This window comes from Acyrthosiphon pisum, chromosome A1 (genome assembly GCF_005508785.2).
Source record: "Acyrthosiphon pisum isolate AL4f chromosome A1, pea_aphid_22Mar2018_4r6ur, whole genome shotgun sequence".
Classification (NCBI taxonomy): Eukaryota; Metazoa; Arthropoda; class Insecta; order Hemiptera; family Aphididae; genus Acyrthosiphon; species Acyrthosiphon pisum.
The window spans coordinates 1,269,813-1,285,321 of record NC_042494.1 but is presented as its reverse complement, the minus strand read 5'-3'; the positions used below and the strand labels follow the sequence as shown (position 1 = coordinate 1,285,321).

At 26.9% G+C, this 15,509-nt stretch overlaps 2 protein-coding genes across 2 annotated transcripts; both read right to left on the bottom strand.

Moving 5' to 3' along the window:
- Positions 1-4,273: 4,273 nt before the first annotated feature.
- LOC107884857 lies at positions 4,274-10,008 on the bottom strand. Its single transcript, XM_016807832.2, has 5 exons — positions 9,475-10,008; positions 7,677-7,758; positions 5,769-5,917; positions 4,483-4,627; positions 4,274-4,406 (listed from the first exon to the last, which is right to left on the bottom strand). Exons 1-5 carry the CDS (start codon positions 9,556-9,558, stop codon positions 4,309-4,311), a joined length of 558 nt encoding a protein of 185 aa, XP_016663321.1. The 5' UTR covers positions 9,559-10,008; the 3' UTR covers positions 4,274-4,308.
- Positions 10,009-14,105: 4,097 nt separating this feature from the next.
- On the bottom strand, positions 14,106-15,509 carry LOC115033623 (fibroblast growth factor receptor-like 1). Its single transcript, XM_029486474.1, has 2 exons — positions 15,099-15,509; positions 14,106-14,367 (listed from the first exon to the last, which is right to left on the bottom strand). Exons 1-2 carry the CDS (start codon positions 15,301-15,303, stop codon positions 14,168-14,170), a joined length of 405 nt encoding a protein of 134 aa, XP_029342334.1. The 5' UTR covers positions 15,304-15,509; the 3' UTR covers positions 14,106-14,167.

Below are 15,509 nucleotides of genomic sequence, written 5' to 3'. Positions count from 1 at the left end.
CGTATAGAAGTACAAACATTATGAGCCTTCATCGGGTAGTCAGCACTCCCGGTGGCAATCACAACTAGTGTACATTTTTCAATCAATTTACAATCAGAGTGTTTACACTTCTATATATCCACCTTGAGTATACCAGTATGGTACCAGTATTGGGCTTTAAATAGCAATTATTTCCTAATTAATCGTTGACGATATTATGACTTATAATCATAAATTATCACAGATTCTTGGTAGAAACAGAATTTAAATGTAATACAATATACATATTTTATTCCAGAAATGGACATAAATTGAATTTAGTTACGTAACTTATTTTAGATTCTAATTAAAACCAGATATATTTGGTTTTATTTGTGTAATATTTAGACAATATTAAAAATTTCATTAAAATTAAAAGCCACCGTATAATAATGGGTCCCTCTTAATATTTTGGGTGGGCCAGGCACACCCTGTCCTCCCCCCCTTAGCTACGTGCCTGCTTCTATAGCAGTATTGCTTCGTCCATAGTATTTGATCTAAGCTTAAGGTGTCAAAAATCAAAGGATCAACTTGATAATCAAACACTTAAGTTTGGGCACTGACTCAGTATTTTTTTCTTCAAAGTGTCCTATTAATTCATAAGAAGGTTAGTTAGGTAAACCTATGGTGATGATAGACGACTATCATCACTGGCCTTTTTTTCCATTGCACTAAATCTAATTTTTTTCCACACATATTTACAAAGACCAAAACAGATATCTTATAGATATCTAATCTATGTTAAATTATACATTTTAATATGAAATGATCCATATAAATATATAAAATAAGACCAAAATTTATACTGGCAATAATATTTTTATTAAAACAGTACCTACCTAACTATTTGGCATAAATAACAACAATCTCAAATGGAAACAACTAATGAAAATTAATGTTGTAATATTATTCAATACTCATACTACGAAATAAAATTAAATACTAATCGTGGATTTATATTTTTATAGTATATTTAAATAAAATACATACAATAATAATAACAATATACTATTCTATATATACATTACAATCAGAAAACAGTAATATAATTATATTATAACAAGGTGTAAATAGCTTAAAATAAACATAATTACCGACACAGAAACACAATAATCTTTTTGAATACTCTGATAAAATAAATCTAAATTCCACAATAATCATCTAGGTACTAACTAAATTATTTTCATTTTTATACAGCCAGAAAATATAAATTTTTAAAATATATTTATGATTATCAAAAAATTTTTTTTAGTGTTTAATAAATACTATTGTAGAACTAGAAGAACACTGTACTATAATTTATTATTATACATCTATTTAACTTATTTATGTGGTTTTATATGGTAATAAAAAAAACTAAAAACGTTCGCAGCTCTCTTATAAAGTACCTATATCTATCAGATAGTTCCTGAGCTAAAGTTCCGTGTTATAATTAATTATTTTACGAAAACCAAGATCAGTGATTACACTGCACAAAAAATCATCATTTGTCAATTACATGCATTTTTTTCTGCATAGTCAATAGGTCTCGATTCATGATTTAAAAAAAAAATTGGACCAACAATGGACATTTTGATAAACTTTAAAATTGTTAAGATAAACGTCATAACAAAAAATTATTATCTTGAATAAACTCTGGTATTAATAATAATTTTATTATAATAATCATAATAAATTAATGATATTGAATGATATTTTAATTTGATTTGCCATTGTTATATATTATAATAATATTAATAACTGTTATCATTGTTACGTGAGTTACTGAGAACTTTCCGGCATAGCTCACTAAAACATGTTTTCCTTTTTTGCAATGATTAAATTAAAAAAGGTGGGTAAGTGGATGTCGCTCTGCTGTACAGTAGATTACAAGTGGGTCACCGTATAAATGTATAACGGATGGTATTAAATTTGAATTCAATGATATACATATAATATCATTGTATAAGAAAAACGATTCTGAGCGGAGACGGTAGTCAGTCTATGTATAAGACATAATATTATATAGGTAGTCTATAGTATTAAAAAAAAATTACCTATAATAAATTTCAAATTAATCATATCACAATATCTATTAGGTACTTATAAAGCGTTTTACATCAACAACAAACCATGATACTATCATAGATATATAATAAATAATAATATACTTTAGAAGTTTCAAGTATACCCACGAATAATATTATACAATCACAACAAAATAACAAAAATAGTTATTCTAGGTTTTTAATATGTAATTTCGTCCAAATTTGAACTTAAAATGACGATAAAAATAAATTGTGAAAATGTATTTTTTAGATTTTTTGGTAACAGAATTAATTACTTACGTGGAATCTTGTTCTAAATTTTCAATTCTTAGATACAAAAGTTGAACATTTTATAAATTGTTAAGTACAAAATAATTATTCAAATTAAAATTTGATAAATTTTGTCAAAATTCGATCTTTAAATGCTTATAAAAAAACATTATGTCTATGTATTTTTAATATTTTTCAACTGCTATTGTAAGAATATATCAGGCGCCTTGTATTTAATTTTTACATTTTTTGGCCCAACAGATAAAACTTTATAAATATTTATAGAAAAAAAAACTAAAAAAATTGAAAACTGACCATGTCCGTTTTTCCTTAATTTTTCTTTTGTTTTTCACGGCGGTTTTGAAAACTATTGGAAATTTTGGAAATTGACCAACTGTACGCACCAACTAGATTCACTTTCTCATCAAACAAGATACTGTTGAAGAAAATCGAAGCAGTTTTACTGCCCCAAACCGTGATGACACCAAAAAAAAAAAAAAATGAAAAAAAAAACACATATCATTGTAAAATCAATACATTCATGATTCATCGTTCCACTCAGAATCTAAAATAATATTAACAGCTAATTAGGTAATTGATTTATAAAATGAAACATATTTTAACAGCTGTAAACTGTACTATAATATTTAAGGAGGTACGTCCATCATGAAAGTATATGCATTTAATATGGAACTTCCAAATGGAAGATAAGGATATTTGGTAATAACTAAAGAATTGAATAAAAATGTACTGTTTAAATTATTATTTTATACATCTATTTTGCAGTTATTCCAACAACAGAAACTTTTAAAGATATGTACAATTGTTGTTTTTTTATTACAATGTTTATATATAGCGTACTTTTATTCTGGAAAGTAATGTGTTTGATATAGTAAATGCAGTCCTAAGTAATTAGGTATAGTCAGTGATACATAGTGTCAGAAATAGATTATATATAAATGGATGATCCCTATGCAATCGTTAGGTATTTTTTGCGACAGGAGGATGCTTTCAACATTAAATGGTAGATTTTATAAAGTAGTTATGAGACCAATCGTGTTGTATTGATCGGGATTTGAGCAGTTGACAATAATACATAACAAAGGGTTGAGTGTAGAAAACATGATCATTTTACGGTGGATGTGTGAAATGACTAGGTATAGAGAGGATAAAATAAGGAATTAATGCATTAGGGGTAGTGTAAGAGTAACCATCTTTGACAAAACAAGGGAGTATAAGTTGAGGTGTTTCGGTCATTTAACTCGGAGACAGTGAGAGCTGATATGAAAATGTATGTAGAAGGAATGAGTGGAAGGGGAAGAAGTCGCCTGAATCCTATATGGAGATGCAGTACAAGGTTGATTGATCCCATATAGTTGTGACTTGGGAGTGAAGGGGAATAAAAAGAAGAAGGTTTTTTTATCCAGAGAACATGTTATAACAGTAGTTAATATAATATATTATAATAAATTATATAAGCTTATAACTTAATTTTTAATATAATTTTAAAATATTTATTAAATATGATTAAGTTCTTAAAAAGTTGTTACTTTTTATATTTTAAAGTAACGGGAATAATAATGGAATAATACGGAATACTGAATATTAAGAATATTTTCAATAATGTACCTAATGTACCCACTTAAGGTTAATCGTAGGTATTTATTGTATTATACATTTTGTATAATATGTATCGGGACTTGATACATGGTAATTTGTTTTGAAAAAAAAAACTAACTCTTAAATAGTATATGAAAATGATAATTACAAATAGTATTTGATTTACATTATTTGTATAACATTAAATAAAAAAATGGTCTATTCAACGCACCTCATTAAAAAAATATATATAAATAAACCTCGCAAATGTACATATTATTGTTTCTTAATTGTATTAAATTTATAATATAGATATACAATTTATAGATACATTACAAAAAATTGAAAAAGCTAATTAACATAATTTAAGTAACATCGATTGTTGTTTGATATTTTAGATATTTAAATACCAAACATCACTATTATAGCGGTCAGTTGAAATCATATACTCTTTGTTGAACTTTCCAATAACGATTAACTCTATTATTAAAGCTACAAATATATTTAATATTTTTATTTCACATAGGTACATTTGTATTTATGTTAATTATAAACTTAAAATACATACCTATTGTTGAGATTCCATAGTAAAAAAGGTAAAAATTATATCCAATCATATTTTTCATACCCAGAAATGTTATGGACAAAAGACAAATTATAAGAAAAATTTTATGATAATGTACCCATAACTCCATTTTTTTTCCACCTGTGGGCTAAAAAAAAACAATATTTTAGGATAATTTTATAAATCTTATCTTATTCTTAAAAGATGTAAGTCATATCTAATCAACTAGATTTTAACGAGGAATTATATATGTACTAAAGTAATAGTATCTTAGGTATACATTTTGAAGATGAGAGAAAAAATTTTATAATGAATAAAATCCAATAAATTAGTGAAACGAAAAATAATTTTTGTATGTAAATAGGTAGTTTATAAACAGTCGAAATATTTTAGAATTATATCATGTTTAAAAAATGCTATAAATTAAATATTTTTTCAACAATTCAATATCTATGCTTATTTATTTTTGAAGTGCAAAAGAAAAAAACGCTATCATGTTTTCCGAAAACTCTTGTTTGGTATCTACGTAAATATTCTTGTCTTTCGGAATTATTTTAGATTCTAAATTACCAAATGGCAAATAGTAAACAAAATAATGACCAATTATATTTTTTATTCCACTAAGCAATTTCTTGTGCAATGAAAATGTTTAAAAGATTATTAATAGTACAAACTATACTCATAATATATATTCGCACAATCCTAATGGCTAAATTTAGATACATTTATTAATAAAAGGATCCAGGCTAACTTAGTGTTTCTATCTAAATCATAAATGGGAATGTGTAGGTTGTCCCAGATGCAACCTATTAGCTGAGGTTAATTTTAAAGGCCTTTGTAAATTATCTTCATTTAATGTGGTACTAACTATTTATACAACATCCTTGTCCTTTGCATGATGAAATTGGTTAACTAGGCCAAATTGGTCTATCACTCCTAAGTATAGGTACTCATATTTATAATAAATTTCCTAATTTATTAATTTTTAACTGCAATATTTTAATATCATTTTATAATGTAATATTATTATAAAATGTGTTTTATAAATTATAATTTACCTATTTCCTATACAAAGAACTTGTCCAGTTGTCTCTTGAATTTACAGTAAATCAACAATTATATCAATAATTATTATTTTTAAAAAAAGAAGTTTATTTAAATCATTTTTGTGTGCAATAACTATTATATATACTATGCATTTATTTTAACTGTACCTACCCAATAAAAACGTTCAGGTATTCATTCAATATGTATTCAAAAATGTAATTATTAAAAACGTTTTTACTTACTAAGTCAAACGATCTTAAGCCATTGTTAACAACAATAATTTTTATAAAAAACGCGATGATTAGGAACATATACATCCAAAAAATTAACAGTATCGATGAACCTATCTTATGTTTAGTGTCAATTTCACACATATTTCGGCATGACACATCTATAAGTATATAAAAAAGACACATAATATTATTATAAATATTCAACACGTTTGTTACATTACAAATTATCACTTTTAAAACAATATACCATGCGCTTTAAAGAAAAATTATTAAAAATCTTATAATATAAGTAGTTAATTTGTAAATCATATTAAAAAATATAATTTTATTTTTATGTCGAGAAAATCAAAACAATTATAATAATTATTATAAACAATAATTGATCCTTAAAGAGTAATTTGGAGTTAGTTATAAATTATTAAATCAATGACGCCAATAATTAACAAATTGATTAATTTGCGATATTATAAAATTATCTAGAAAATCTTTGAATCTTTTCCGTATAACGTAAAAGTTCTTTGATCCAAATCTTTTTTGCTTATTTGCAAACCAAAAGTCATAATCAAGCAGTGTCGGCCTGGCACACCAAAAGCCCATGGATAAGTTTTTTAAGAGGCCCCATAAATCATAATGAAATTCAAAGGCCCCAAAAAACTTAATTTCACATTTTCACTACCATTTTTTTCCTTTAAAAAAACATATTTTATTTAAATTCTAATCTTTAAGATTTTTAAGTATACCTAAAGACCATATTTTCAAATTTTTGATATTTTTTTACTACTTAAGGAGTGTTCTCTGGCTATACCTATAACTTCTATTTTTCAAATGATACAACCTTTTCTTACTGCAAATTATTTAGCAGATGATTGATATTGATTGGTTTTGATATATCTAAATGAAAATTCTAATAAATAGTTGCTCCATTATTAAAATTTTTATACTAAGGATAATCCTTAAATGGTACAAAAAATCTCGAGTATTTGAAAATCTTCAAGCGTATTAAAAAAAATACAAAAATCAAAATTTGAATATAATATGTATAATAATAATAGTTGTAATAGCATAATAATAGTGGGAGGATTCTTAAAAAATCGCCCAGTATGATATTAACGCGAAGCGTGACGAGGAGAATAATGATTCATTTGTTTAATATTAAATTATGAAACTATTGAAAAATTTGAAACTAGAAAATAATAAATAGTATCGGTAACCGTTTTGCTGTACAGTACCAAGGTGTTAAGACGTGAACCTCAAAAGTAGTAATGGATCTGTAGTATTTTGAATTCAATGATAAATCATTGTTTAAGATAAAAAATTATTGTAACTTTTAGTTTTAACTTTTGGATTATTTTACTTTTATTTTATTTTTATTTTTTTGCATGACCACGGATAATTTAAATACAGTACTATAACATTATATAAATATAAATAGTAAAATATGAACATAACTCAAATTAAAACCATTAAATAAATAGTTTTAAATAGTAAAGTATTTAGTAAATAAATAAATATCAAGTTTCTTGAGTTATAGGTAACAATATGCCAATTAATTTAACCTTTGGATAATCAAGATTATCAAGCATATTATTTTTATTTTTCTCAGTATTATTATACATTAAAAAGATCTGTGAATTTCCAATTTTTACATTTTAAAAGTATCAAATAGATACAATTTTGTTCAAAAAAAAAATAAATAAATAAAACACTTTATTGAAAAATTAATACATTTTTCACTCTGCTCAGAATCTACAAAATACCACTGTATGATGTTATACTATGGAGAACTATGGATGTTAAGTTTAAATATCTTTATGGTTACGAATTAATACACATATAAATGTATAGCCTGCAAACACAGATCAGCATGAAAAATATTTTTATTAAAACTAATAGGTAAAATAAATATATGATACATACCACTATGTTCGCAAACACGGCAATTATATAAAATTATTAACGTATACATTAATAATGAAACAACTGAAAAAGAACAAAACAGCTGAAAAAAATGATTATGACACATTATTAAAATAATTAAAATATGAACAAAATAAATATTAAGCATAATAATATTATAAAATTAAAAAATCTATAAAATGTATAAACGATACACAGAGAATTAAACAAAAATGGGTAAGTAGATAACTCCAGTAGCTCTGGACTGTAGCTGGAGTCAAGTGTACCTAGTCATTGAGGAAGTCATTGTTATTTGATGATTTATACTATAGTAATTTATTTTACTATTATTAGGAAGTATACTTATATATAGTATACTTATATTATAGTTATAACATGGTAGATTGAATTAATTTTTGCCGAAAATATTTCATACTTTGATGATTTTTGTCGAAATTTGTTTATGAAAAAGAACATGACTATCTATCTTTAATATTTTTAAATAGATATAATAACAAATTATGAAGATCTTATATTATATTTTCATATTTTTTGACCGAACAAAAATTGTTTTACGGGCAATATCTAATAAAAACTAATAAACAATATCGTATGCCTATAAGTAGCTCAAAAAGTTGATATTTTTTTTGATAATTATATCATTAATAGAAAATTTAAAATACTAAAAGTATGTTATATTATTATTATGTTATGTTATATTATAGTCATTATTCCAGAAAAGATGCACAACTTTTAAATTGAATCATTTTTTAGCTATAAAAAGTGGTCTTTAAACTTAAATAAAAAGTGACACAACATTGTAAAAATAATACATGCGCTCAGAATTTAAAATGTTATAAATGCTAAAAACAATTTGTTTTTAATTTCTGGTTGAATGTTACTAATCACTAATCGATTAATGTTATCAAATATTAATAAATAATAACAAATTATATATAAACATGTTAATTTGAAATAATTCATGAAAAATTCAAATTACGACTAGGTATTTTTCGGTTATAATATTGATTTATTGTTCAGAGGGTGTCAGGCGCACTAATTTGTTATCTGTATCTGTCTGTCTGTCTGTCTCTGTCTCTATCTCTCTCTCACTCTCTCTCTAACACTCAGGGAACAAAGAACATTAAAATATTTCGTTCAGAATAACCAATCTTGTGTCTAAGCTTTAATGTTAGAGTCAATATTGGCCTATTCTAAAACCTAAAGTTAAGAACATTATCTGCGTTTGTATGTTGGATTTTCACCATACTTAAATTTTTATATGCTAGTTTTGAGTATACACATTATTACAACTTAAAGTGTTTTTATTACATAGTGCAAGAAAGTGGATATATCGTAATACACCCCTATATACGTACTACAAATGTTCTTAAATTTTAGTCTGATAATAGGCTACAGGTAGAACCATTTTTTTTAAATATTGAAGCTAACAATACAGGGTAATAATATGTTTTATGTTGAACATTATCTGCGTTTGTATGTTGGATTTTCACCATACTTAAATTTTTATATGCTAGTTTTGAGTATACACATTATTACAACTTAAAGTGTTTTTATTACATAGTGCAAGAAAGTGGATATATCGTAATACACCCCTATATACGTACTACAAATGTTCTTAAATTTTAGTCTGATAATAGGCTACAGGTAGAACCATTTTTTTTAAATATTGAAGCTAACAATACAGGGTAATAATATGTTTTATGTTGAACGTAAATGTACTATAGTATGTTGTTTATGTGGAGGAGGAAACTGATATTCACTTAATATAATATTATAAATATGTTTTTCTACTTACCATATTTATAGTACCGATCACCCTACAAGGTATAGGAACATCCATGATTGATTCGTCAATTAACGTTGGACCTGTTTGCTGCATATCTATGTGTATCTCATGTATTATTATACATATTTTGTTTACATTTGGAATGAAAGCCTTATCTCAAACGGTACTAACAAAGAGTATTATTACTTATAGACAACAGTGTTACAATACAAGACTTCACAGAATGAAATGTTGTAGTTGTAACTTATATCAAGTGTGATAAGTGTGATAACTGATATAATTCTGGCGATGGTAGGGGGGTGATGGTGGTGGTGGTGAGTTAGGTGACTGCAGCGTTTTCAAATCTGGTGGATGAAACTACAACGTTCCAATACACTGCGTAGTTTGACAACGCCTGGGAGTTTCCACACCCAGTCGATAGTCCGTACCAGTGTCGCAACAAGTTCTAAAATCTTGGAGAAAATTCAGCACGTCTACCAAAATATCAAATTTTAAATAATGAACAGCCGAGCATGTTATTTTCTCCTCTCAGCTTACTTTCTCTACGTACCTAATTTTGATTAACTGTTTTTCAATTATAAAACAACACAAATCGCATGTTACGTTACTGTCATATACACGTAACATAGGTGTAGCAAATCGGTATCGGAGAGTTAATTATTCATATTTTTATTTTAAAAATAGTTAAATATACATCCCTAAAAAAATATTATTTTTAAATTTATATAAAGAGATGTTATAAAATAAATATATGAAAAAAAACTGTTCGGTCCCAGCTCATATATTTTTTTTAATATAAATCCGATAATATGTAAATTAATTGCTCTAATATCAATAATAAATGAACACATTAGTTAGAATCTCCACATTCGTCTAGCCTCTCATTCCAATCCCCTAATTAATGCTCTCTCGACAAAAACTATTCCTGGTAATCATCGAAGGCGCTTGAAGCGCAATTGTTATAAAGATCTTTAACTTAATTTTTGAAGAAAAAAAAATAATGAAAAAATAAATTAATATAAGATATTCACTTAGAAGTGTCGTCACTGGATGTCTTCTTTCATCAATTAATATTAATTTAATTTATTTTATTTTATCTAATAATCTTATTGTACCTTTTAGGAACAGATTGTGTAAATATCAATAAAAGAAAAAACAAAAAGTTAGAATCTAGTACGTATCTATAATATGTGTGCTAATATGTTACGTGTGTGCAAGACAAGGAAAACATACGTGGCCTCTTAAATCAGATAATCAGAGATTCAGCGTTATTATTACTTTCTTTACTCAAAAATAAATGATTATGTTACCTAGTATGTGATTTGGTCTGCATTAGTAGCAAGTTAAAATAGTTCAATGTACAAGACTAGAAGTACTATAGCGGCGTGTCTACCTTATCTCCTCCAACCACCATTACGGGACGCAAGCAGCGCGACACGGTCGACTCTCCCACCGTACGGGTCACGGCTAAGGTGGGACGGAGAACGGTGTCGCGAAAGACGTACAGTTGCTGAAAAGGCCAGTCAGACATCTTTCATCGGATCTTCGGACCGATAGAGCATCGTAAACCTCATCGCCCAAGCGGCAGCAGTGTATTATTTGGTTGTAACTATTGTCATGGGTGGATAGGCCCAACGGGGAATTGGGATTTTCCCTGTTGGCCCTCATCTGTATTTTATGTTGAAGCCCCCCTGACTTCAGCCCCATCATACTACCTAAATTGTACAATTATCAGCTTAAATTTTAATTTTAATTAATTTTAATATCTCCCCTGCATACTTATAGTTATGAATACCAACTTGGAAACAAAGTCGATTAGATTACTCATTATTGTTCTATTTTTAGAAATTGGTTTGTCAACATTTGTCGATGTTATTTATAATTAATGTAGGTTGTGCCTACAGTGGTGTGAAATTGTGTCGTTATTTGTGATACCTACTATATTAATAATTATTTTTATTTGTATTCGTTGTCGTATACGCACTTTTCTGTTTGTATACTTCTACCTACGAAAGGATGATTAAAAACCCACGAATCAACCGGTTTCAGTTTAGTCTTCCACGGTAAATAGACATACAAAAAGTAATGTTTTTGTCCTCAAAGACCATGAATTAACCGGTTTCAGATCGGATTCAAACTTACAAGGTGACCCCAAAAGCAAACAATAATATCACGAGTTAAAAATCCTTTATTAAAATATTATATAAACACACACACAAAATTAATAATCAAACGTATCTCGCAGTATTAACATACCGCGACGGCCTTCACTTACTATTATTTTCGCCTTATATCTAGTTTACAATTTAGTTGCCTCAGCACATTTGCTTCACTGGCCTATATTACAAATATGATTTTATTATATTGTTTATATGTATTATATATATACTATATAGTCACATATTACTACAGTATTCGTCAATCGTAAAATTAAATTTACTTTCAATAGGATCTAAAAGTCAGATGCATATATTTTATATACATATTTAAGTTTTTGTACATTTTAAATTCTGTATTATAATATTTCAAAACATTTTATTGAAATTTATTTTCAACATATAGGTAAGAAAGAATTGTTTCATACAAATAATATATTTAAAATAATGATGTCTTTACTTGTATATATTTTTCATTGTTTATAGTACCTATGAGGCCCTAACAAATATTTCCCGGTAGGCCAAAAATTGCCTATCCACTCATGACTATTCACGGGTTTGGATCCAAAAGGTTGTATGTGTAAATTTGAAATTGTTCAGAAAAGCCAATTTCAAATTATTTGATTTGGACGTATAAATTATCAAAAAATTTTTAATTAAATCAGAATTTATATTATCTCATTAGTTAATTGAAAAGGAATTTGGTTATCAAATAATATTGATAAAACAAAACTTGGAACCAAAAAGTTTTAGAGGGAGGACCTTCTAGCCCAAAAATTAATAATCAAATATGAGATAGAACCTTTTTGCAAACAATATAAATAAAAGTATTGTACCACATAGAGCTTCTTCTACATAGTAATACCAACCTAGCATACAAAATAATGTATACTGATCCCGAACTTACTTAATTTATTTTATTTAAGAACACCGTCAAATGAATGCGTCGTAATATTATCAAAATGATATTATTATTGTTATAAACATTATTTACAATATTATAATTATTTAATATATAAACTTAATATGATAACAAAATGCGAGCAAACGTCGAACAATGGAATATCCCAAAGAATATGTTATTATAGTAAATACTTATATGTCTATTTATAACATTATTAAACTTTTACAACACCGCCCGACCACTGCGACGCATTATGAATTCACAATAATATTATTATTGTACAAATTATTGTACGCGTGGTAGTAAAAATCACACCTAGAACTTTTTGTTACCAATAAAATAGTTTTTAACATAGATAGAACCCTTTTGTTTTAACATTAAATAAATTAAGTACAGTTCTATCTATGATTCGCAAGAGTGTTATTTTGAAGATAGATAGAACTGATTTGCACTGAATAACTTCTTTTATTCTTAACATATTGAATTCTTTACTAGCTAGAAAAATGCGCAGTAAAATTCATAGCCTATATAACGAAAAAAGTGAATTTCATAAAATATTTACATCGAACCTTTTGGATCCAAGCCCGCGTATTGTAATAATATATTATAACTTAGGACATACAAAATGTGTTTGTGTTGTGCTTTTACCACCTCGACCCAAACCTACACTAAGACAGGACTACGATCAATAATACAATTATTGTAACACGGCGCATTATATAGGCAATATAGGCACACCAATACCGTGTGCAACAGTTTTTTATTATAATATTATCGATTTGCCAATAGGTATTCAAATTTCAAAATAATGTAAACATAATATACCAAGTATAATAATATTATATAAGAATTTTTTTTTTCATTAATAAACCCGTGGCAGCTTAGGTCATTGGGTGGATTTTAACTGTGGGGGAGGGTAGTGTAGGTTTAAAACCGTGTATTTTTTAGTTTGGCAGAATTTTCAAATGGGCACCCATAGGTATCTGCCATGCCCGGGTGGGGGATGGCGGCCTCTCTCTCCAGACACCGTGACTGCCTAAAGAGAAGTGCCACCCATGGTCGAGGTTCGAACCGGTGACGGCGCGCGTCGCAATCGACGCCTTAGTCCGCTTGGTCACTCGGTGTCCTTATCTGAGATTTAATTAAGTTTGTATTTACATATTGATGAATCCACGCCGTTCGCTTAGTATTTATAATAAACATTATTATTTTATAGCATACATTTTAGGTATATAAATAATTATTGCTCCATGAAAATGTTCTGTACATTTATGAAATTATTTCAACGACCGACATCATATTTTGTAAAAAATAATAGTTCTCATGATATATTTCTAAGAAGTACAATAATAAAATATCTCAGTTTGTGTTTTCTAAACATACAAACGAACTTACGAATTTCGTGTATATGGTGCGCAGGGTAAGTAATTTTTTTTATTTTAGAGATACCCTAGTTTTTGTGTTTGGTGGTGTCTTAAAGAAAAAAAAAACAATTATATCTATTTTTTACACGTATTGTAATTGTCTTTATTGTTATATATTATTATACAATAATTTACCTAAAATTGGAGTAGTTTTAATAATAATAAATAGTTTTTCTTGTTAAATAGGTAGATATTCTATACAATTTAGATTTAACCATTTATTTGCTATTTATTTTGACTTCATACGTGAAATCTATAAATCCGTTCTCGTTGCTCGCTTTGCACGTGTAATTACCGAAATCCATCGTTACTAAATCTTTCAGTATAATGGTAAATTGCGTGTACCTAACTGTACTCTGTTGGCGTTGGAGTGGCATGATTCCGTCTTTGTACCACGTTATGATCGGTGAAGGAATGCCTGTATACAAGAGTTGACACCAATTTATATAGAACGATTGCTACTTTGAATATAATTATAATATTTATTACTAAATTATACAATCGTACATTTTTAATACAGTATATATTACAGTGGAACCTCGATTATCCGGGGTAATGATGGAAAGGGGTCACACGGATAAATGAAAATCACGGTTAATCGAGACTTTTTTTAATAATGAAATTTTGTATTTAATTATAATTAGAAATACATAGGTACAATTTTATAATAATGAAATTTTAAAAATTTTGATTCAATTATAATTAGAAATATACATAAGAATACGTATACATACAATGATGTTATACATACATACATACACAATATTGCAGTATACAATAAGTTATTAGCACTTAGAATATGAAGTTATCAGTCTTTGTTTTTTTTGGTTTGAAATAATTTTCCTTACTTCACTTCTAATATAATAATAATCGATGTACAATACCTATTCCTTATCTTCATATTATTATCGTCAAAAATGTCATTAATACGATTGCCGATATCGAGTATTATGTAGTATAAAATGTTCGATTATAACTACATATATATTTACAGTCTATACTTATTTTTAAATTTTCAGAAGAGTGAGCACGGTTAATCGCAAACACGGAAAATCGAGTCACGGATAATCGAGGTTCTACTGTATATAATTTAAATTTAACTGATTAAAATTGGACAACTTTTTTTTTTTATATGAATTCAATATTTACCTTTAACTTCTGCACATTCCAATTTCATTATATTTTCAGTGGACAACAAGACCTCTCTGTGCATACTACTGAATTTTGTGAATTTAGGAGCATAGCAATTTCCGGTTGCATTGTAAAAATCAGCTCTAACTAAAATTAAAATTAAAAAGTTGAACAATTTTATGATAATGAAATAGATAATTATGAATTTATAAAAAAATTGCATGATACTGAAAAGAAAATATACACTTGATGAACTAAAAAAAAATAACTTAATTCAAAAATCAAATATTGCTTGATACATATTCTGCCCTGCTACCAAGAATTGCAGTAACTCCAAAAAGTGAAATATTGAGAAATCGTGTTTAAAGGTTTTTTTAATTTTTGACCCAAAAGTTATTATTTTTAATGATTTTTTTTGTATAAATCATT